This window comes from Hemitrygon akajei, chromosome 24 (assembly GCF_048418815.1).
Source record: "Hemitrygon akajei chromosome 24, sHemAka1.3, whole genome shotgun sequence".
NCBI lineage: Eukaryota > Metazoa > Chordata > Chondrichthyes > Myliobatiformes > Dasyatidae > Hemitrygon > Hemitrygon akajei.
The window spans coordinates 579134-602830 of record NC_133147.1 but is presented as its reverse complement, the minus strand read 5'-3'; the positions used below and the strand labels follow the sequence as shown (position 1 = coordinate 602830).

The 23697-nt window shown below is 41.8% G+C and overlaps 1 protein-coding gene across 4 annotated transcripts in view; it reads right to left on the bottom strand.

Moving 5' to 3' along the window:
- The window catches only part of LOC140715781 (histone-binding protein RBBP4), a 57340-nt gene that overhangs the window by 5079 nt on the left and 28564 nt on the right, over nt 1-23697 (bottom strand). For all 4 annotated transcript variants that reach the window (XM_073028164.1, XM_073028162.1, XM_073028163.1 and 1 more), the window contains 4 exons: nt 21373-21499; nt 19902-19979; nt 12125-12201; nt 484-541 (listed from right to left, as the gene is read on the bottom strand). In XM_073028164.1, the coding sequence (XP_072884265.1) occupies nt 484-541; nt 12125-12201; nt 19902-19979; nt 21373-21499 (340 nt within the window). The remainder of the gene's footprint in view (nt 1-483; nt 542-12124; nt 12202-19901; nt 19980-21372; nt 21500-23697) is intronic.

The window sequence follows — 23697 nt, the reverse complement described above, 5'->3', positions numbered from 1 at the left end:
GCTCTCCTGCTTGATCACTGGTCTCTAGTCCACACCAATTTCCCCGATTTCAGCCAGGAAAGAGGCTTAGGTAAGAGCACATCACAATATGGGAATGCAAAACAGAGTGGAACTCTGCCATCACGAGGAAATCTGCAGATGCTAGAAATTCAAGCAACACACACAAAATTCTGGTGGAATGCAGCAGGCCAGGCAACATCTATAGGAAGAAGCACAGTCGACGTTTCGTGCCGAGACCCTTCGCCAGTCCTGCTGCGTTCCACCAGCATTTTGTGTGTGGAAGTCTGCCATAGTATCCATGTCTGATGCTTTTGAAATACTTCTTTGTTGCTTTGAATCACAGCAATGAGTTTGGCTCTAATAGGATTCAGAGTTAAACAGCTTCACTGTCAACATTTTTACAGAAAGTTTGCATGAGAATTAGTAATAGAAAATCAAAACTAGTAACAAAAAGGATTGTGCCGATACATTAATGTCACTGACCAGCAACTCTGGAGGACCATCTTCAGCATCTTCTGGGGATTGTTCCTCTCCAATTTTACTACAGCAAAAACCACAAAGCAATAATATTAATATCAAACAGTACAAAACTTGTATAGAGTGGAGGGTGGGGGAGAAAGATCAGTGAACAACCATAAAGAGTGAATATAAAACATACTGAACAGTAAGGTCCCAGAGGTAGCTGGCTGATCTGGAAGGGTTGGTTGCATGAGATTCAAGGAGAATGAGGTTAATTCAGACTTGCCTCAATGATAGGAAGCAGAGGGCGACAGCTGAAGATTGGAGGCCTGTGACTAAGTGAAGTACCCCATGATTCAGTCTTGGGATCTGTTATTATTTAATTATTTATGTAAATTACTTGGATACAACACACATGGCCCAGTTAGCAAATTTGCTGATGATTTTAAAGTAAGGGTCTTGTTTTTTTTTGTTTGTTTTTTTTTTCAAAACATTTTACACATTAAAAACCCCAAATCCCAATGAGGAGCATTAATACAGTGCAAAATTAAGCATACAATAACAATATGCTACAAAGGAAGAGAATTTAACAAAAAAAGCACCTAAATTAAAGACAGGTAAGCTTAGTATCCTCCCCAAGCTCCACAACACAAGAAAAAACAACTCCAGACCAACCACACCACAATATAGAGAGTATAAGTCAGGACAGTCAAACTCCCAGACTGTGAATACACTTAGCAACAGAGGATAATAATGCCTACTACCAGAAAAAAAAGGGAGCTGAAATCAAGGGACCGAAAAGAAGAAAAAAATGAGAAAAAAAAAACCCTAGTCAAGAGGAAGGTTATGAAAGTACTCGATAAAAGGTCCCCAGACCTTATGGAACTTTGGATCCGAATTAAGAACTGAATAATGAATTTTTTCGAGGTCCAAGCAGGCCATAATGTCGTTAAGCCATTGCGCATGAGTGGGCGGGGCAACATCTCTCCATCTAAGGAGGATCAAGCGTCTAGCCAGGAGAGAGGCAAAGGATAATATTCGGCATTTGGTCGGATCCAGACATAGATCTGTCTTGCCCCAAAAACCGAACAGAGCAATTAAGGGGTTTCGTTCTAGGTGCTGATTCAGAATGCACGATAACGTAGTGAAGACATCTTTCCAGAATTTCTCCAAGCTAGGACAGAACCAGTACATATGGATGAGAGAGGCCACGCCCCTCTTGCATTTGTCACAGAGCGGACTAATGCCAGGGTAGAATCGAGATACCGTAGATTCCGGATTTTAAGCCGCTACTTTTTTCCCACATTTTGAACAGCTTTGAACTTTGCGGCCAATAATCCGAAGCGGCTAATGCATGATTTTTTTCATGCCGCCTCGTAAACATTTTGCCTCATAACAGTAGACCAATAAAATTGATGAGTAGTTCACAGAGGTCCAATGAAATTGTACGATAAATCAAGCGCACTTTCACAATTAAATTATTGTAAATCAGTCATTTGTACTCACCCTCATCAACATGGAAAACACTCGAAGCATTGTGCTGCCTACTTAGTTTAAACTATATTTGTTTTCTGTACTACATCGCGGGATGCTATGACGTCACACCCGGTTTCGCGGTGTCTTGTGGGAAAATGCCGGTTTGCGATGAAACGGGACGGAGGGAGGGAGCGCATTACGCGAGCGGCTTTGGATCTGAGCGAAATCTGCTTTTAAGTTAAAGGTGATCAATAACTTTTCCTGGTAGGCTGCAATATATATATTTTTTTACCAGTCGTTAGGAGATATTGGAATGTTGTTCAGTAAAGAAGTATACGCAACGTATATTTAAAAGTAGCCGCGTACGGGCACGGTTCGAAAAAAAGCATTTGCAATATGTATTTGTTTTTGTTACCATATGGATTTAATTAAAAGTTAAAAAAATCCTCACGTGTAATATCTTTCTGTGTAAATATCTCATATTACAACGTGGGACACCTGCGGCCGAAAATCCGGTGCGGCCTAAAATCCGATGCGGCCTTTACAATTAAAAAATTGATTTTATTTCTAAAATTAGAGCCAGCGGCTTTTAATCAGGTGCGCTCTGTAGTCCGGAATCTACGGTAGTTTAGATTTAGACATATGGGCTCTGTGAACAATCTTAAACTGTAAAAGGCAATGGTGAGCACAAAGAGAGATTGAGTTAACCGATTTGAGAACTGAGTCCCAGCTCTCATCGGATAAGGAGATATTTAAATCCTGCTCCCAGGCCATTTAAATTTTATCCACAGAGGCCCATCGTAAGGCTGCTAGTTTATCTCTGATAATTGATATTAAACCTTTACCTAGTGGATTAATGGAAAGAAATAGGTCCATAACATTTTTTGCAGGCATTTCAGGAAAGTTAGGAATTAAGGGAGCAAAAAAGTGTCGGACTTGGAGATATCTGAAAAAATGAGCGTTAGGCAGATTGAACTTAACAGAGAGCTGCTGAAAAGAAGCGAAGCGATTATCAATGAAAAGATCTTCAAAATGTCTAATGCCCTTCCTATACCAAACATGGAATGCTGAATCGTACGTAGTAGGTAAAAAAAGGTGATTATGTGCGACAGGGCTGGAAACGGAGAACCCCTGGAAACCGTAGCATTTCCTGAACTGGGCCCATATACGCAAAGTGTGTCTAACAAGAGGATTGGCTATTGATCTGGGCAGACTACTAGGGAGTGCAGAGCCAAGAAGTGCAGAGATAGATAATTCTTTAGTGGAGCTCAACTCCATTGCCACCCAGTTAGGGCACTCGGGTTGGCCGTGGAAGAAAGACCAAAAGGTAGCACAGCGTATATTAGCTGCCCAATAATATAAACGAAAGTTAGGTAAAGCCATGCCACCCTCTTTTTTAGATTTTTGGAGATGGATTTTATTAATTGCCACAGATATGACAAAATAATACAGTTTAAGGAATCAAAGAAAGATTTAGGAATAAAAATTGGGATAGATTGAAATAAGTATAAAAATTTGGGGAGAACATACATTTTAACAACGTTAATATGACCTACTAAAGACATAGATAGAGGTGACCATTGTACCAGACTGTTTTATAGCATATGAAAGATTGGCAAAGTTTTCACAAAAGAGGTCTTTAAACTTCTTGTGACTGTAATTCCAAGATAAGTAAATTGGTTATGGACTACTTTAAAAGGGAGATCATGAAATGTTAGTTCTTGTGCTTCTTTATTAATTGGGAAAAGTTCGCTCTTATGTAAATTAAGTTTATAGCCAGAGATCTGGCTAAACTGGTCAAGAAGTGAAAACATTAGAGGTAAGGATGTAGACGGATTTGAGAGAAAGAGTAATAAGTCATCAGCATAGAGAGAAACTTTATGCTCAACACCCCCTCTCCAAATCCCGGTCAATTCAGGACAGTTTCGAAATGCTATCACCAGAGGTTCTATAGCCAAATCAAAGAGAAAGGGACTTAAGGGGCATCCCTGACGGGTGCCACGTTTGAGATTAAATACTTGGGATTTCTGAAAATTAGTTAAAACAGAAGCAGCAGGACACAGGTACAGCAATTGGATCCAAGAGATGAAACTTTGGTCGAGGTCAAATTTTTCTAAGACTGCAAAAAAATAGTTCCACTCTATACAATCAAATGCTTTCTCCGCATCGAGGGAAATAACACATTCAGGAATCCCAGATGGAGGTGAGTATAAGATACTAAATAAACGCCGAATGTTAAAAAAAGGGAGACGGTTTTTAATAAAGCCTGTTTGGTCATCAGAGATAATGGAGGGAATAACGGTTTCTAATCTATGAGCCAAAACTTTAGCTAAGATCTTTACAGCAACATTGAGCAGAGAGATCGGCCTATACAAGGAACACTCTGTTGGGTCTTTGCCCTTTTTTAATAGAAGAATAATAGAAGCCTCATTGAAAGAGGGTGGCAATTTGCCGTAATTAAACGAGTCAGATAATACTGAAAGTAACTGAGGAGAGAGAAGTGAAGAGAATGATTTATAAAATTCTACAGGGAATCTATCAGGTCCAGGAGATTTCCCTGAGGACAGTGCAAAAATTGCAAAAGAAATTTCTTCTGATGTTATAGGCGCATTGAGTTTGGCTTTAAAATCAGATGAAAGTGAGGGGATATTCAGATTCTGTAAAAATTGATCAACAGAGATATTGTCATTTAGAGATTCAGAGGAATAAAGCTGAGAATAAAAATTTTTAAATGCGTCATTAATTTCTAAATGATCCAATGTAAAGTCTCCGTTCTCCTTCCGGATCTTTGTAATATGTTGTTTGGCTTTGGAACGCCTCAGCTGATTGGCTAGGAATTTACCAGACTTATCCCCATGAATGTAAAAGCGACTCTTGCTTTCGAGAAGTTGGCGTTCAACAGGTTGAGTGGACAGAAGGTTAAATTTAGTTTGGAGTTCAACGCACTTCTTGTATAATTCAGGGTTTAGTTTGAGCATATATTTGATCCAATTCTTTAATCTGGTTAATGAGGTCTAATCGATCTGCACAGGATCTTCTGTTGAGATTTGCTGTGTAAGAGATTATTTGACCCCTCAGATATGCTTTCATGGCATCCCAGACAGTCTGGGATGGCACTTCAGGTGATGTATTAGTGTTAAAATAAAAGGTTATCTGATCCTTAATAAATTTTAAAAAATCATCATCTGATAATAAAGTTGAATCAAACCGCCAGTGTTTATTCCTCTGAGGGAGACCAGGAAAGTTCAGAGAGAGAGTAATTGGGGCATGGTCAGAAATCAGTATACTCTGATAGTCACAAGAGTGGGCAAATGGAATAAATTGGTTATCGAGTAAGAAATAGTCAATTCTAGTGAAGGTATGGTGAACATGTGAGAAAAAAGAATAATCTCTCTCCGTAGGATGAAGGAAACACCATATATCAAAGATACCAAAATTAGAGAGAAACGATTGGATAGCTAAGGCAGATTTAGTAGGTGATCTGGTAACAGAGGACGATCGATCCAGATTAGGATCCAACCAACAGTTGAAGTCACCACCCAGTAAAAGAGAGTATGAGTTTAAGTCTGGTAGTGAGGAAAAAAACCGTTCAAAAAAGTTAACATCATCAAAGTTGGGGACATACAGGTTTGCTAGTGCAACTTTAGTGTTATATAGTTTACCAGAAACAATAATAAAACGGCCATTTGTATCAGATATTTTATTATGGAGTTCAAAGGGAATATTTGAGTTAATAAGAATGGAGACTCCCCTAGCTTTAGCGGCAAAGGATGAATGAAAATGCTGACCCGCCCACTTTGACAGAAGCCGGGAGTTATCAAAACAACGAATATGAGTTACTTGAAGGAAAGCAATGTCAGCTTTGAGTTGTTTGATATGTGAGAATACCTTCCTCCTTTTAACAGGGTGATTCAATCCCTTTACACTCCAGCTCACGAATTTAAGTGCACTAGCCATTATCAATTACTAATGCATACCAGGCAGCAGGCATATAAGAGGTCGAGCAGTACAATAGCAGTCTGGGAGCACAGATGTAAACAAAGATTCGTAAAATCGAAACATATACATGTCCTGAGCAATAAAGAAAAACAATAAATACAGTGAGTGATGTTGGAACTGGAAAATCCACCCCACCCACACAACCCAAAACTAGACGGCTACCAAAACAAGTAGCTAGCTCTACCAAAAAAATTAACCCAAATACAACTTCCAGATCTGTGTCATTAACAGCAGTTCCGTATAACTACTATAGCAAATAGTAACTAGTTTGTGCACTAGAAAACATAACTACAGATTAGAACACCTTCTGCAGAAATATAAAACTTAATACAGAGAAAATCAGAAGAAAACCAAAACTAACCTACCCGCAAAAAATTATAGAAGAATAAAGTAAGAGAAAGGGGGAGAAAAAGTAAAAAAAAAAGGAGAAGAAGGGAAAAGTTATAAATTCAAGAAGAGTATTTATCAACCATTACAGAGAGGAGAGAAAAAAATTCAGAGATTAGAAAAAAGGGGTGAGGAAAAGAATAAATAAATAAATGTTTAAAAAAAAGGAAAAATAAATCAGCAGTTAAACTGTGAACCAACAAACAGGGAGGCCTTCACTAAAGACTTCAAACCTCCAAAACAAGTTAGAGTCAGTTGTAGAACTCTGTAGATAAAGTTATACAAGAATAAAATAGATTACACAAGTACTATTTAAACGTCCATAGGGAAACATTAAGCACAGAATGTCTATTTAAAAAAGACACACCAAATCCAGGGAGAGATTGTCAACAGCCCTTAGAGTTTCAATAAATAATGTCTGAGTGCTTCAAGTAAAGACTGAGTCCAGAAAAAGTAATTTTACTACGAGAAGTACTTATCCACCATTTTAGGAGGTCCGATCGGGTTCCGAAGATGACTGGATAGCCGGAAGACTTGCCACAAATGCTTCAGCTTCCTTCACTGATCTAAACCACTTGTATTTTCCAGTATTAAGCTTGATTCGTAGATCGGCAGGATTGTGAAGAGAGGGTTTAAAACCACAATCAAAAAGCACTTTCATTGTGCCTTTAAACTCAGCGCGCATCTTTAAGGTCTGGGGTGCAAAATCTTCCACAAAGCGAATGCTTATATCCTGGAAAATAAAAGAACCTCTGCGACGTGCCTCCACAATCAGACTGTGTTTTACCTGGTATTGATGGAAGCACAAGATTACTGGTCGCGGGCAGGAGCCCAGAATTCCGGGGGGAACGTAAACCCTGTGTGCCCGTTCGAGCTCGGGCGGGTTCGGAAGCAAATCTTTCCCGAATATCTAGTAAGGGGTCTTGTTGACAATGAAGCAGGTTACAATAAATTGCGAACAGATCTTGGTCAGTTAGGGAGATAGGCTAAGGAATGGAAAATGGATTTCAATTTAGCTAAGTGTGAGGTGATGCATTTTGAACATTGAAACCAGGATACGACTAATACCATGAATGGCAGGGCACCCATACATGTTATGGGACAAAGTGTCCAGGAGTACAAGTGGACAGTTCGCTGAAAGCAACTGCCAAGTAGACGGTGGTGAAGAAGGGGCTTCGCACACTGGCTTTCATCAGTCATTGCGTTGCAGTTATACAGACACTGGTGAGGCCACACTTGAAGAATATTATGCCGAGTTCTGGTCATTGTCAAGCTGAAGAGCATGCAGAAAAGCACCTGGATGGAAGGCTGAGGCAAGGAAAGGTTGGCCAAGCTGGATCTTTATTCCCGAGAGCACAGGAGAATAAGGAATGGCCTCACAGAAGCTGATAAAATCATGAGGGATATGGATATGTTAAGACAGTCATAATATGCTTTCTCCAGAGCTGGCAAATCCAAAACCAAGAGCACAGGTACAAGATAAGAGAGGAGATATTTAAAAGAGTCGTGAGTACTTGGAATGAGCTGCCACAGGAAGTGGTCGAGGTAGGTACATTTGGATAGGTACACAGGGGAGGGGCTGGAAAGTTAGGAGTTGAAAGGAGGCAACTAGGATTAACTAGGAGGATGCTGTAGTCAGCATGGAGCAGATGGGCCAAAGGGCATGTTTTCATGCTATATTACTCTATGGTGCCTCTTAAAACATTGCTGTGTATCTGCAGCCAGCAACCTTCCCTGGCACCCTCCACACTATGGGCAAAATAAAACATCCTCATCAGAAGGGACAGGATTCTAAATGTGGCCTCACCAAAGTTTCATACAGCTGCAACATAACTTGCTGACTTGAATATTCAGCACCAAAACCCATTAAGGCAAGTATGTCGAACACCACCTTTACCACTCCATCTATTTGCTGCCACTTGTAGGGAGCTATAGACTGCAAGATCCCTCTGTACACCTATACCTAGGGTTGTTGGGTTAGAGCATAGGTGTCAAACACAAGGCCCGCGGGCCATATCCGGCCCGGCGTACAATTATATCCAGCCCGCGAGATCATTTTAGATAGATCTATTATTTTAATTATTAATGGCCCGGCGATATGAAGCGCTGATAACACACAAACTACAGATCCCATAATGCAGTGCAACAGCTGCCGATAGGCTACCCGGGAACATTCCCGCATCAAGCGTCTGTTGCTGTATACAACGCTATTCTGAAGTCAAAGCTAACCCCTAACAATGGCGAAGAGAAAAGTTGATTCTGAAAAAAGAGTCTTTCAAAACTGATGGGTTGCTGAGTATAGTTTGTGAGATAGCCACTGATTTAAGAAAACAGTTGATTGAAAGAAGCAACCCATTTATTGCATACTCGCTTGCTGTGGATGAAAGTGCTGATATGACGGACACTGCACAGCTGGCTATCTTCATCCGAGGAGTGGACTCCAATTTGTGCGTTACAGAGGAAATATTGAACATTAAATCGATGCACGGGACAACAACAGGAAAAGACATTTTTGAAAATGTATGTCAAAGTGTAACCGACATGAAATTGCCCTGAGACAAACTTATTGGACTTACAACAGATGGAGCACCGGCGATGTGCAGTGAAAAAAGTGGACTAGTGGGAAGGATGCGGGTAAAGATGCAGGAGGAGAACTGTACTGGTGAGTTAACAACATATCACTGCATCATACACCAAGAAACGCTGTGTGGTAAAGTCCTAAAGATGGAACATGTAATGAGCACTGTAACACAAGCCGTAAACTTTATCCGAGCTAAATGTTTAAATCACCGGCAATTTCAGTCTTTTATGCGGGAAATAGATTCAGAGTTTGCCGACATTCCTTATCATACAGAGATGCGTTGGCTGAGTCGGGGAAAAGTTCTCAATAGAGTTTTTAAGCTCAACAAGCTCAACAAGGAAATCTGTCAGTTCATAGACAGTAACGGAAAAGACTCCACAGTTTTGCGGGATGAAAAGTGGAAATGTGAGTTGGCGTTTCTGGCTGACATAACAACACATCTCAGCGTCTTAAACCTTCAGCTCCAGGGACGTGACCGCATGATCACTGACATGTATGATGCAGTGAAGGCATTTCAAGTGAAGCTGCTCTTATGGGAGACACAAATGCACCAGTGCAACTTGCCTCATTTTCCCTGTTGCCAAGTAATGTTGAACCAGGTCGGCGCAATGATGTTCCCAAATGCGCACTTTGCTGATAAACTGAGCACACTTCGCACTGAGTTCGCACGGCGCTTTGGTGACTTTGAAGCACAAAAAAATAATTTTGAGCTGCTTCGCAACCCATTTGCCGTCGACATGGAAACTGCACCTGTACAGATTCAGATGGAGCTGATAGAGCTGCAGTGTAATGGGACACTAAAGGCAAAGTACGACACTGCAGGGCCCGTACAGTTTATTCGCTCCATTCCTGAAGCAATGCCTCAGTTCCGTCTACATGCGGCTCGAACCTTGTGCATGTTTGGTAGCACATATCTGTGTGAGAAGCTTTTCTCAGTGATGAAGATTAACAAAACATCACACAAGAGTCGTCTCACTGATGAACACCTGCAGTCCATCCTGAGAATCTCCACAACACAGAACCTTACACCAAACCTAAACGAACTTATTGCCAAGAAAAGATGCCAAGCATCCAGCTCTGACAAAACGGCACAAGAGCAAAGAAAACTGAGTGTTTTGATTTGTTGTTGTTTTAACTTTTGCTGAAAAGCACAAATTTTATTTATATTTTCAGGGTTTTTTTGCAGCATGCTCATATTTCTAACTTGTATAATACTGACAGGAGATATTTTTATGGAGAGCAAAATATTTAAGTTATTTAAAGTTTTAGTTTATTTTTTCTGGAATAATATTCCTGTCTGTTTTTATTCATATTTATGTTCAAAAAATGTTTAGTTTTAGTGTGTTCAATAAATGTTTACCCTGTTCGGCCCGCGACCTAAAGTGTGCTTTGAGTTTTGGCCCCATGTGCAATTGAGTTCGACACCTCTGGGCTAGAATGTAAAAAATTATTTTCCCCCCTCATAGTTTAATCTTTTCTATGTTTGATTGTTTTTATATAATCATCCATAAACATGTAATTGTTCAGTGAAATTTCCAGTTATTGTAATATTGCTACTTCTGTATTATTCTAGAAAATTATTAAGTTTTCCTGCAGGAGGTGTCATGTCATGCCTCTTGAAACTAGTTATTTGTTATCATAGTGTCTTGTTATGGTTTTAGTCTGAGCTAGTTTCTCTATACAATGACCATTACTTTTATTTTTATTCTTGTTTGCTCTTGTAACTCAATAAATGGCCATAAGCAGCGTTTCATGCCTCATTTTTGACTTCCAAAGAACCTTTGGATCACAAGATCACCAGGATCTAACAGGGCTCAGTCATTTACAGTACATTTTCTTGTTACATCTGACTTCCCAAATTATATCATCTCACACTTATCCAGATGAAACTCCACCTGCCATTTCTCTGCCCACATTTCCAACTGATCTGCTGAATCTTTTGACATTTGTTGCCATCACCACTGCCAACATTTGTGCTGTCTGCAAACTTACTAATCAGCCCACCAATATTTTCATCCAAATAATTTATATCACAAAGAAGTCCCACCATTGATCCCTGCAGAAAACCAATGGTCTAGTCAGAATAACACCCTTCGACCACTATCCTTTCTTTAATGGCCAAGTTGATTTTGAATTCAATGTACCAAGATATCATGGCTCCTCCATGCCTTCGTTTTCTGGATTCACCTAGAATGGGGGATCTGCTGAATGCTTTATTAAAGTCCTTGTACAAAGCATCCACTGTCCTGCATCATCATTGTCCCCTCCCCAAAATTACATCATAAAGTCATGCTGACCAACTGTAACTAGCCCATAACTTTCCACATGCAAGTATATCTTGTCCATATGAATCTTCTCCAACAAGTTCCCTACCTCTAGTGGAGAAAGTATTAGAAAGTTTGATCAGGAATGAGTTAAAGCTTCCACTTTATCCCGAGGCCTCCTCCATACATGGTGAACAACCTTAGATGCAGAATAACTGTCTTCCTCTCTGTTCATGTCTCAATAAGGTCACCTCTCATTCTAATAGCTTCAAAAACCTCCAAAGAGTCCAAATGATTTTTCTAAAGGACCTTACCACCAAAGGAGCTAGTCTAATAACACACTTTTGTTACAAATTAAATCTTGAGATATACATTCAAATAGTTTGTGATTTATTTCATATTGCTTAACTAATGTCATTTATCTACTAAATTACTTTAATATGCATTTATTTTTTGAAATGTAAACTTTATATACCCTGATTACATTAAAGATAAAAGCTTGAAAAACTATTTCCTAAGGCCATGACATTTGGAGATAGTTCTCATACCCCTTACCTCAGGTTGGCACAACCCTTTCACCTGTTGAAACAACATGCTACACAGCCATCAATCCCACCAGCAGATGGGGTAAGAACCAGTACAGAAGATTTAAAGTAATTGTCATAAGATGCAGGGATATGCGAGGAAGGATGTTTATGCCAAGATGCAAACTAGCAATTCACTACTCACTTTATTAAAATAATACTATATTGAAGATTTATCTTTACTTCCTTAGGAGAATAAAATACAAGCACTGTCCTCCCCAGCACATCACCAGCTGCAAGGAAATTCAATTCTATCATTTTCTCATAACTAATAAAACTTCATTCAGTATTATGTTGCCTCCAAGATCAGAACAGGCAACTCAAGGTACAAATTACAAATCAGAAGTAGTGATCACGAAAAGGGTAACTCCTACCTCAGATCCCATACATTCAGCCTACGATCTGTCCCACTTGATGCCAGAATCGTTTCATTGTGTGGAGACCATTGAACCTGATGGTATTAACATAAATCTCATCATAGATGGAAATAAGCAGCTTTAAAAGAACTGCATCTTTATGCAGTAGCAGCCAGAGAGATGTCAAGTAGCCAACATGGCTCTGGGAGGTCACTGTTGGCTGGGAGTATCAACTGACAAGTGAATTTGGGCAATTTTCACAAGACGTCAGCCTTGATGTCAGAGACACACATCTCCTCTGGTTCCTACACATCTGCTTGTAGAAGATTGAGAAGAGATTGATAGAGGTATATAACATTAGGATGAGTATAGATAGGGTAAATGCAAGCAGGCTTTTTCCACCCAGGTTGGATGGGACTACAACCAGCAGTCACAGGTTAACGGTGAAAGGTGAGAAGGGGGAAACTTCTTTCACAGGAGGTGCAAGCTCAATTTCAATGTTCAAGAGAAGTTTGGATAGGTACATTAACAGCAGTAATATGGTCCCAGTACAAGTTGATGGGAGTAGACACAAAGTAGTTGTGCCGAAGGGCCTGTTTCTATGCTGCACTTCTCTATAACTCTATGAATACTGAAAAATTCAGATTCACTAATTAAAACCATTTGTAAATTCTCCAAAGGAACATCTTAAAAGCCGTTATTACACCTGGCAACTAAAGACTGTTAAAGTGGACTGGGAGCAGCTACTTACAGGCAATCAGTGGGAGGGATATAAATATCAAAGTGAGCATTCAGGCTAGCATTTCACTGTGCTGGTGAATGACAGGGGTTTAAAAAAACGGTAACTTACAGAGGGCTTGGAATATTAAACAAAAGGGCCGCCAAGACGACAGAATGTGTAGGAGGGACTTGGGGGGGGGGGGGGGGGGGGAGAAAGCATGTACGAATTGGTACTTGCAGGCAAAATCCTGATAAAGATATATTAGGGTAGGAACATCATAGTGGTGATCTGTGCTTGGTTTTAAATGAATTCTTCCCAACAATTTTCAATATGGGAATAGACTCGAACTGGGAATCTAGGGAAAATGAAAGTTTGAGACAAATTACAATCTACAAAGCAGCAGCAATAAAAATGTTAACAGACTTAAAGATGGATAAATCCCATGGACAGATGAGATTTATCCCAGACTGCCATGGCATAGCCTTATCTGACATGTGCAAGATGTTTGTAGACAAGCTGATCAAAGATCAGGATCAACATTTTCCAGAAAGGAGGAAAGACATGCAAGACACAGTAATGGAACAACATAGCAAGGAGGGTGTTCTTCAACTGTACAATGACATGGAAAGATGCACAGGGAAATGGCAGATGGGAATTAATTCAAAAAATTGTGAGGTATTACTTTATGAGAAGTCTATCAAAATTAGAACTTTTAATCATATCAAGGAACAGAGGGATCTCAATGTCCATGTTCAAGGATGAAGGGTTCCCAAAGAACACAATACACAAAATGGCAGCAGTGGAGCACTCGGCCCCTCGAGCCTACCCTGCTACTCAATATGATCAGCTCCAGGCCTCAATTCTGTGCCAGTCCCACAATGTCCTCAAAAATTCATCTATATTCTCATTGACCTACCTTTCACAGTCCTCTGGAGTAAAGAATTCTGGAGATGCACCACACTTCTGAAAGGTCCACCTTATCATCCTCCTTAGGATCTAGTGTGTTTCAATATAATCATCCCCATCTCCATTCTTCTCAATTTAAGAACCCAGATTTTATCTTTCTTCATTAAAAGCTATCCATTATAGGAGAACCCTTTCATCTTGAATCTCAACAGGTTCACCTCTAATGCAAGTATATTCTTTTTAAGGTTCACATCTCTCTATCCCCTGCCTGTACCACTCTGACTCTGTAACTGGTCTTGTTTAAAATGTGGATATTGATTTTTGGAGAGGATGTGTTTAACCTCAAACTGCCTCTGGAATTCCACCACATTATGATCACCATCTCTTAAAAGACCCTTAACTACATATAATTATGGCAGCATATGGAATATTGCACATAGTACCCCAGAAAGACTCTGGAACTGCTACAGAAAATATTAACTTAACCGTAATGGAGTAGGTTGTACAAGAAGGAAAAAAGGCCCTTCAGCATTTCAAGTCCGGTTACCAACAAGTACTCAGTTCCTAATCCCATCGTATTCTCACAACATTCTCATTAACGCCCCTTGAACTTTACCACTGCATCTCCAAACTGGGTTATAATTTAGCGACAAACTAACCAGTGGGTGGGGGGGGAGAGTACAAGCTGGCAGGGTTTAACAGAGGCCAGGTCAGGAGGATGGCAGCTGGATGGGTGGGGATGAAGTGAGAGGCTGGTAGTTGATAGGGGGAAAGGTAAAGGGCTGAAGAAAGAATCTGATCGGACAGTGGACCATGGGAGAAAGGGAGGGAGGTGATAGGCAGATGAGAAGAGACAGGTTAAGAGGGGAGCCAAAATAGGGAGTGGAAAAGAGAGAAGAATTACTGGAATTTAGTGAAATCAAGGTTCATACCACCAGGTTGGGGGCTTTTCAGGTGGAATATGAAGTGTTGCTCCTACAACCAGAGAGTGGCTTCAATATGGCAGTAGAGACAGCCACATGTCAGAAAAGGAATGGGGAGTGGAATTAAAACTGGTGGTTATGGGAAATCCTGGCTAATGAGTTTGCTTGATGAAGCAGTCCCCAATCTATGTCAGGTCACACTGCTGTAGCAGAAGCTTCATCAGGAACACCAATTACAGTAAATGACAGCAGAGGCTGGGACATAACTCAGGATGCTGGAGCTGTGACATCTGCTGAACCTCTGTGCTGTCTTGTGGGCACTTCTGCTTGCCAGTGTAGGAAAGGTGTGATTACAGAGGAGACTTACCAGGATGATACATGGCACAAACACTGCAGTTAGAACATTCTGGCTAGCCTGGGTTTGTTTTCCTTGCAGCTGAGAAGAACAAGGAAGCAACCAAATTGTGTACAAAATCGAGGGGCAAGATAGCGAGAAACCTTTTTCCATAGCATAGCCGTCTATAACTAGGTTACAGATGAGCAAATTTGGGTTCCTGTCCAAATCTCCATACAACGTTCACCCCATGTACGTTATGCTGGTCCAGAGAGCTATCCTGTTCCTCCCATTTTTTCCTTTAACCTATTCTTTCCATATTCCCAAAGAATGCTTGGGAAGCTTGGGCCTCAGACACAGGTAATTTCTTCGGCAGTTTGAACGGGGCATGACTGCGAAAGTGCGTGAAGGTCAGCCTGTGAGAACAGCGGGAGAGTTTAAAAAGCTAGCAGATTAATGGAGCAAGCGACGGAGTAGTGGGAGACAGAATAGGAAGGCTTTGGCTCGAGAGGCTTCGACGAGCAGCAGTTGAGGACGAGCTTGCTTCTCGTGAGGCAAGGCCAGGTAAGCTCCTTTAATTAATCTGATTAATTTAGAAGTAGGTAATAGAGGCAGCAGTTAGGGCAGTCGAGTGCTCTGTTTGCAGTATGTGGGAAGTCAGGGCAAGCACAATTGTCCCTGATGACACCACCTGTAAAAGGTGCATCCAGCTGCAGCTTCTGACAAACCGAGTTAGGGAATGGAGCTGGATGAACTTCGGATCATTCGGGAGGCAGAGACAGAAATAGACAGGAGTTTCAGGGAGATAGTCACCCCGAAAATTCAGCAGATGGGTAGCTGGGTGACTGTTAGGAGAGAGAAGGGGAATAGACAGAGTGTGTAAAGCACCCCTGTGGCTGTTCCCATCAATAAGTATAGCACCTTGGATACTGTTGGTGGGGACGACCTACCAGGGACAAGTTGCAGTGGGCGTGTCTCTGGCACTGAGACTGAACCCTCAGCTCAGGAGGGAAGGAGGGAAAAGAGGAGAGCAGTAGTGATAGTGGATTCGATAGTTAGGAGGACAGATAAGAGGTTCTATGGGAGAGATCGAGAATCCTGGATGGTCTATTGCCTCCCTGGTGCCACAGTCCATGATATCTTGGATCGAGTTCTCAGTATTCTCAAGAGGGAGGGTGAGCAGCCAGATGTCGTTGACCATGTAGGGACCAATGACGTGGGTAGGAAGAAGGAGGAGGTCCTGCAAAGGGAGTTTAGGGAGTTAGGTGCAAAGTTGAAGGACAGGACCTCCAGGATTGCAATCTCAGGATTGCTACCCATGCCATGTGCTAGTGAGGCTAGAAATACGAAGATAATGCAGCTAAATAAGTGGCTAAGGAGTTGGTGCAAGAGGGAGGGCTTCATGTTTCTGGACAATTGGGCCTCGTTCCAGGGAAGGTGGGACCTGTTCCGACGGGACAGGTTGCACCTGAACTGGAAGGGGACTAACATCCTTGCAGGAAGGTTTGCTAGTGCTGCTCCGGGGGGGTTTAAACTAGATTTGCAGGGGGAGGGGAACCAGAGTGTTAGAGCAGATAGTGAGGTGGAGGAGGATAAAGGTCATGTGAGAACTACAAGTATAGTGCATGGAGTAAAGCCAGATCTAACATATAAAGAGGCTTTGAAGAAAGAGAAGCAGAATAAAGGGTGTAAAGGTAGTAAGGTAGAAGGGCTAAAGTGCGTGTACTTCAAAGCAAGAAGCATCAGGAACAAGGGTGATGAACTGAGAGCTTGGATACATACATGGAATTATAATGTAGTGGCCATTACAGAGTCTTGGCTGGCACCAGGGCAGGAATGGATTCTCAATATTCCTGAATTTCAGTGTTTTAAAAGGGATGGGGGGGGGGAAGGGGAGGAGGGGTGTCATTACTGGTCAGGGATACTATTACAGCTACAGAAAGGGTTGGTAATGTAGCAGGATCTTCTTTTGAGTCAGTATGGGTGGAAGTCAGGAACAGGAAGGAGTATTCTAGAGGCCTCCTGGTGGCAGCAGAGATACTGAGGAGTAGACTAGGAGGCAGATTTTGGAAAGGTGCAAAAATAACAGGGTTGTTATCATGGGTTACTTTAACTTCCCCAATATTGACTGTCACCTGATTAGTTCCAATAGTTTAGACGGGGCAGAGTTTGTTAAGTGTGTCCAGGATGGATTCCTGTCACAGTATGTTGATAGGCTGACTGGGGGAATACCATACTAGATCTAGGATTAGGTAACGAACCGGGTCAGGTCACAGATCTCTCAGTGGGTGAGCATCTGGGGAACAGTGACCATCGATCTCTGGCCTTTAGCATTATCATGGAAAAGGACAGAATCAGAGAGGACAGGAAAATTTATAATTGGGGAAGGGCAAATTATGAGGCTATAAGGCTAGAACTTGCAGATGTGAATTGGGATGATGTTTTTGCAGGGAAATGTACTATGGACATGTGGTCGATGTTTAGGGATCTCTTGCAGGATGTTAGGGATAAATTTGTCCCAGTGAGGAAGATAAGGAATGGTAGGGCGAAGGAACCATGGGTGACAAGTGAGGTGGAAAATCTAGTCAGGTGGAAGAAGGCAGCATATGTGAGGTTTAGGAAGCAAGGATCAGATGAGTCTATTGAGGAATATAGGGTAGCAAGAAAGGAGCTTAAGAAGGGGCTGAGGAAAGCAAGAAGGGGGCATGAGAAGGCCTTGGCGAGTAGGGTAAAGGAAAACCCCAAGGCATTCTTCAATTATGTGAAAGACAAAAGGATGACAGGAGTGAAGGTAGGACTGATTAGAGATAAAGGTGAGAAGATGTGCCTGGAGGCTGTGGAAGTGAGCGAGGTCCTCAATTAATACTTCTCTTTGGTGTAAACCAATGAGAGGGAACTTGCTGACAGTGAGGACAATATGAGTGAGGTTGATGTTCTGGAGCATGTTGATATTAAGGGAGAGGAGGTATTGGAGTTGTTAAAATACATTAGGACGGATAAGTCCCCAGGGCCTGATGGAATATTCCCCAGGCTGCTCCATGAGGTGAGGGAAGAGATTGCTAAGCCCCTGGCTAGGCCCTTTATGTCCTCGTTGTCCACGGGAATAGTACCGGAGGATTGGATGGAGACGAATGTACTCCCCTTGTTCAAAAAAGGTAGTAGGGATACTTCGGGTAATTATAGACCAGTGAGCCTTACGGCTGTGGTGGGAAAGCTGTTGGAAAAGATTCTTATAGATAGGATCTATGGGCATTTAGAGAATCATGGTCTGATCAGGGACAGTCAGCTTGGCTTTGTGAAGGGCAGATCGTGTCTAACAAGCCTGATAGAGTTCTTTGCAGGGGTGACCAGGTATATAGATGAGGATAGTGCAGTGGATGTGATTTACATGGATTTTATTAAGGCATTTGACAAGGTTCCACACGGTAGGCTTATTCAGAAAGTCAGAAGGCATGGGATCCAGGGAAGTTTGGCTAGGTGGTTTCAGAATTGGCTTGCCTGCAGAAAGCAGAGGGTCATGATGGAGGGAGTAGATTCAGATTGGAGGGTTGTGACTCATGGTGTCCTACAAGGATCGGTTCTGGGATCTCTACTTTTCTTGACTTTTATTAACGACCTGGATGTGGGGGTAGAAGGGTGGGTTGGCAAGTTTGCAGACGACACAAAGGTTGGTGCTGTTGTGGATGGTGTAGAGGATTGTCGAAGATTGCAGAGGAACATTGATAGGATGCAGAAGTGGGCTGAGAAGTGACAGATGGAGTTCAACCCAGAGAAGTGTGAGGTGGTACACTTTGGAAGGACAAACTCCAAGGCAGAGTACAAAGTAAATGGTAGGATACTTGGTAGTGTGGAGGAGCAGAGAGATCTGGGGGTACATGTCTACAGATCCCTGAAAGTTGCCTCACAGGTTGATAGGGTAGTTAAGAAAGCTTATGGGGTGTTAGCTTTCATAAATCGAGGGATAGAGTTTAAGAGTCGCGAGGTAATGATGCAGCTCTATAAAACTAGCTCTAGGCCACACTTGGAGTGCTGTCTCCAGTTCTGGTCACCTCACTATAAGAAGGATGTGGAAGCATTGGAAAGGGTACAGAGAAGATTTGTCAGGATGCTGCCTGGTTTAGAGAGTATGCATTATGATCAGAGATTAAGGGAGCTAGGGCTTTACTCTTTGGAGAGAAGGAGGATGAGAGGAGACATGATAGAGGTACGCAAGATATTAAGAGGAACAGATAGAGTGGACAACCAGCGCCTCTTCCCCAGGATACCACTGCTCAATACAAGAGGACATGGCTTTAAGGTAAGGGGTGGGAAGTTCAAGGGGATATCACAGGAAGGTTTTTTACTCAAAAGTGGTTGGTGCATGGAATGCACTGCCTGAGCGAATGGTGGAGGCAGATACACTAGTGAAATTTAAGAGACTACTAGACAGGTATATGGAGGAATTTAAGGTGTGGGGTTATATGGGAGGCAGGGTTTAAGAGTTGGCACAACATTGTGGGCGGAAGGGCCTGTACTGTGCTGTACTATTCTATGTTCTATGTCGTCAGAGATTTTTCCAATGCACAAGCCTCAATAATGCCTCTCCAGAAGCCAAGATGATCCAGTGTTAACTCATTTACCCCTCAACACTTACCCCAGAAGAATGCAGAAGGGTGGGAACTGCAGGTGGCATGTTGAGGCATGGGGGCCAAATCTAGTTCATTTCACCCCATTATTCCATATCACTGTATACAGTACAAAGTTGACCTTTAACACCACGTGGATCAACTTGCCTAATTACCCAGGATGCAAATCAGGAAAATCTTTAAACCTAGCAAGACCAAACTTAGAAGGGACAACTGCCTGAACCAGGGGCTGACTACTTCAGTATATTTAAACAATAGCATTGCAGCACAAATGAAACAGCTTTACCTGGAAAATCTCGTCCTTGTGTGATTCAAAGGAATGCAGTTTCAATTTCAGATTTCTTAAATCCCATAGTGCAACTGTCTGAAAAACATGATGACCACTTTTGGATTACCAACGACAGCAAGGTAAAGCAAAATTAAGTAATGAATATTCATACAGAAAAGATTAAAAGTTATAAAAAGTAATGCTCCAAACAGTAATCCAGGCATTAGTTCCAGAATTCTTGTAAGCTTACACATTTGCTTTTAGGGTCATGGAGTCATAGTGAAGTACAGCGTAGAAACAAGCCCTTTGGCCCATCTAGTCCTTGCCAAACACATTTAAACTGCCTACCCCCATCAACCTGCACACAGACCATAGCCCTCCATGTACCTATCTTAACTTCTCTTAAATGTTGAAATTGAGCTCGCATGCACCAGTCATGCTGACAGCTCATTCCATACTCTCACCACCCTCTGAGTGAAGTTTCCCCTCATGTTCCCCTTAAACTTTTCACCTTTCACCCTTAACCCATGACCCCTGGTTGTAGTCCCACCTAACCTCAGTGGGAAAGCCTGCTTGCATTTACCCCATCTATAACCTTCATAATTTTGTATATCTCTGTCAAATCTCTCAATCTTCTATATTCCAAGGAATAAAGTCCTAATCTATTCAATCTTTCCTTTTAACTCCTGTCCTCCAGACCAAACATCCTTGCAATTTTTCAATGTACTCTTTCAAACTTATTTACATTTTCCTGTAGGTAGGTGTCTAAAACTAAAAACAGTACTCCCAATTAGGCCTGCCAACGGTTCATCTACGAACAAACATGCAGAACAAAGAACAGATAGCTGCTCCTCCTTAATTTTGAATATTACAAGTTTCATGTGAGTTTGTTATATTGTAACACAGGAAAGTTCAGTTCTGTTTCGTGCACGGTTAGGTGCATTCCATGGGGTTCTCCCACTACTTAAAATTTTAAATATTACTTAGCTTCAGTTTATTTTAGTGCTCCAATCTATTTATTATCTGGCCCTGATTGAAAATCATTCCAATAATCACTTATTGAATGAGTTTTTCGTCTGGATGTGTCCACAAACATACTTCCTTGGACACAGCCAGGTAGCTACTAGGAGCATCTCCTGTGTTAAAAATAAGTATTTTTCACTGTTGTTTGCTATTAATGACCTGGAGAAGGGAATTAAATGTAAGATTTTTAAATTTGCCAATGATATAAATACAAATGTTTGTAGGTTGTGATGATGGTATCGTGACAATTGTGTTTATTTATCCATTACTACCAATGAATAATTTAGCACTTTCATTACAAAAACACGTAGGAACAAACGGAAGGCAAATATGCATTTGAAAAGTTCACTGATGCAGAGTCAATTCATCATCAAAATAAGCGTTATGATGAGGTACAGAGAAACGTATAATACCTTTCACCTCATTACATTGAATTAAAGAGGGGGAACTAGCTTCAAAGTCCCACCTTATCAGCAGAACCAGTTGCCAGGATGAATTCACTGTAAGGGTTGAAGGAGAGACAGTTCACTTCGGCAGTGTGTGCATCAACTGAATGACTCGGCTTGGATGTGTTGTTAGATCTGGTGTCCCAGCTGGAGAAAAACATTAATAAAGTTACATTTTATTTTTTTCTTTCTCTCAAATACTATGCCATGATATTAGATGATTTCATACGTCCTACAAGACTAGCAACTTGGAACATAATACAGTGGATTGTTTTAATGGACACACATCGGAATCAGTACATTTTGGCTGAATTAAGCAAAGTTTCATGGAAATAAATTAAGGTATGAAAAAAACAATCTACCATTTAACTGAGTAACAAATTATACGAGGGGTGATTGATAAGTTTGCGGCCCAAGGTAGGAGGAGTCAACTTTAGAAAACCTAGCACATTTATTTTTCAACATAGTCCCCTCCTACATTTACACACTTAGTCCAGCGGTCATGGAGCATACGGATCTTGGACCTCCAGAAAGTGCCCACAGCAGGGGTGATTGATAAGTTCGTGGCCTAAGGTAGAAGGAGATTAATTATACAGCTCTCGTTACATGCACATGCAGGACAGCTCTCTGAGTGATTATGCAGAAAGTTTGAAGTTTATAACTTATCGCCTTCTACAAACGTTTGTACTTAAGGCCATGAACATCAATCACCCCTGATGAATTATTAACTTCAAACTTTCTGCATAATCACTCAAAGAGTGGACCTGCATGTGCATGTAACAAGAGCTGTATAATTCATCTCCTTCTACCTTAAGCCACGAACTTATCAATCACCCCTGCTGTGGACACTTTCTGGAGGTCCAAGATCCGTATGCTCCATGACCGCTGGACTAAGTGTGTAAATGTAGGAGGGGACCATGTTGAAAAATGTGCTAGGTTTCCTAAATTGACTCCTTCTACCTTAGGCCACAAACTTATCAATCACCCCTCGTATATTTAAATACAGAACAAATTAGAACACAATCACACCTCTACAGCACGATAAAACTGTGTATTAGTTCCTAATATAGTGTACCCTATGTTCTTCTAATTGACTGTAAATGAACAAAATCAACGCAGATAATGTACTGCCTTCAAACAATACTATCAGCTATTGCATCCTCCAAATCTTTCATTTTCATTGTAACATTCAAGATGATTTTTGATACTTTCAAAATCTTCGTAGTTCCTAACTTGTGGAAATAGTGAAATTATTTCATTTCTACTTGCAGCCTTTTCTGACACCTTCAAACAGAAATGCTTGAAACCACAGTTGTCTCGCTGCTTATTTCTTGCCAGTCATCAGTGACTAAAATTGCTGTTTTTTGAACACAAACACACACAACTAACTCTATTTAGAAACTGTTCACTCTAAGCACGGTGTAGAATACTGGTCGCCAACCTGTCGATCGCGATCAACTGGTTGATCTTTGAGACTTTTCCAGTAGATTCCAAAAAAAAGAGAAAAATAAATACACAAATATCCGGGTTGCGGGGTTTTAGTTCCGTTCTTTCTGCCAAGTGCGCATGCATGTAGCTCCCCCGCCACACGCTGGTCCCCAACCACAGGGCCGCAAGGAAAACAATGAGTCAGCTGCACCTTTCCTCATTCCCTGTCACGGCCGCTGTTGAGCTTGAACACACGTGTGGTCATCAGTCGCCTAAACGCCGTGATACCCTAGGGCCAGGGATCACTGGTTGACCTTGGGTAACCAGCCGCTTCGTGCGGCCGGCGAGAAGTGCCGTTGCTACTGGCCTGGAGTGCGGACAGATGGGCGCCGCCTCTAAACCTGTTTAGCACACCAAATGACGTGGGGAACCTGGTGCTAAAATATTCAGACAACCTAATTCGGGCTCAGGGTTTTGTAAGTAGCAGAGCAACTACTGCGCTGCTGCGATCTACTGAAACAAATTTCTGTCAGCCAATAGATCTTAGGGGGGGGGGGGGGGGGGGGGGCGTCCTGTCACACTGCTTGCTCGCTCTCTCCGGACTGCGATTGCCGCGGCCCCGGCATGGGAACAGCCGCACCTGGCCAAGGCGGCGGGCGGGAGGTTGGAGCTCGGGCCCGGAGGTCGTCTAATGAGGCAATGAAGCCCTCAGAACTGCTTCGGTACCCTGAGTCCAAGCATTCCGCACTTAAAGACAAACCCGCTGAGTTTTTTTCAGCTTTAAAAACGTGAGCAAGGAGGACAGCAGGTGCTGACAGCCACGTAAAGTAAATTACGGAATAGATTGGACATAAGGAACCTGCTTTGAGTATCACTGTATTCCCATCGTGTTTAACACCCCCCCCCCCCCCCCCCCC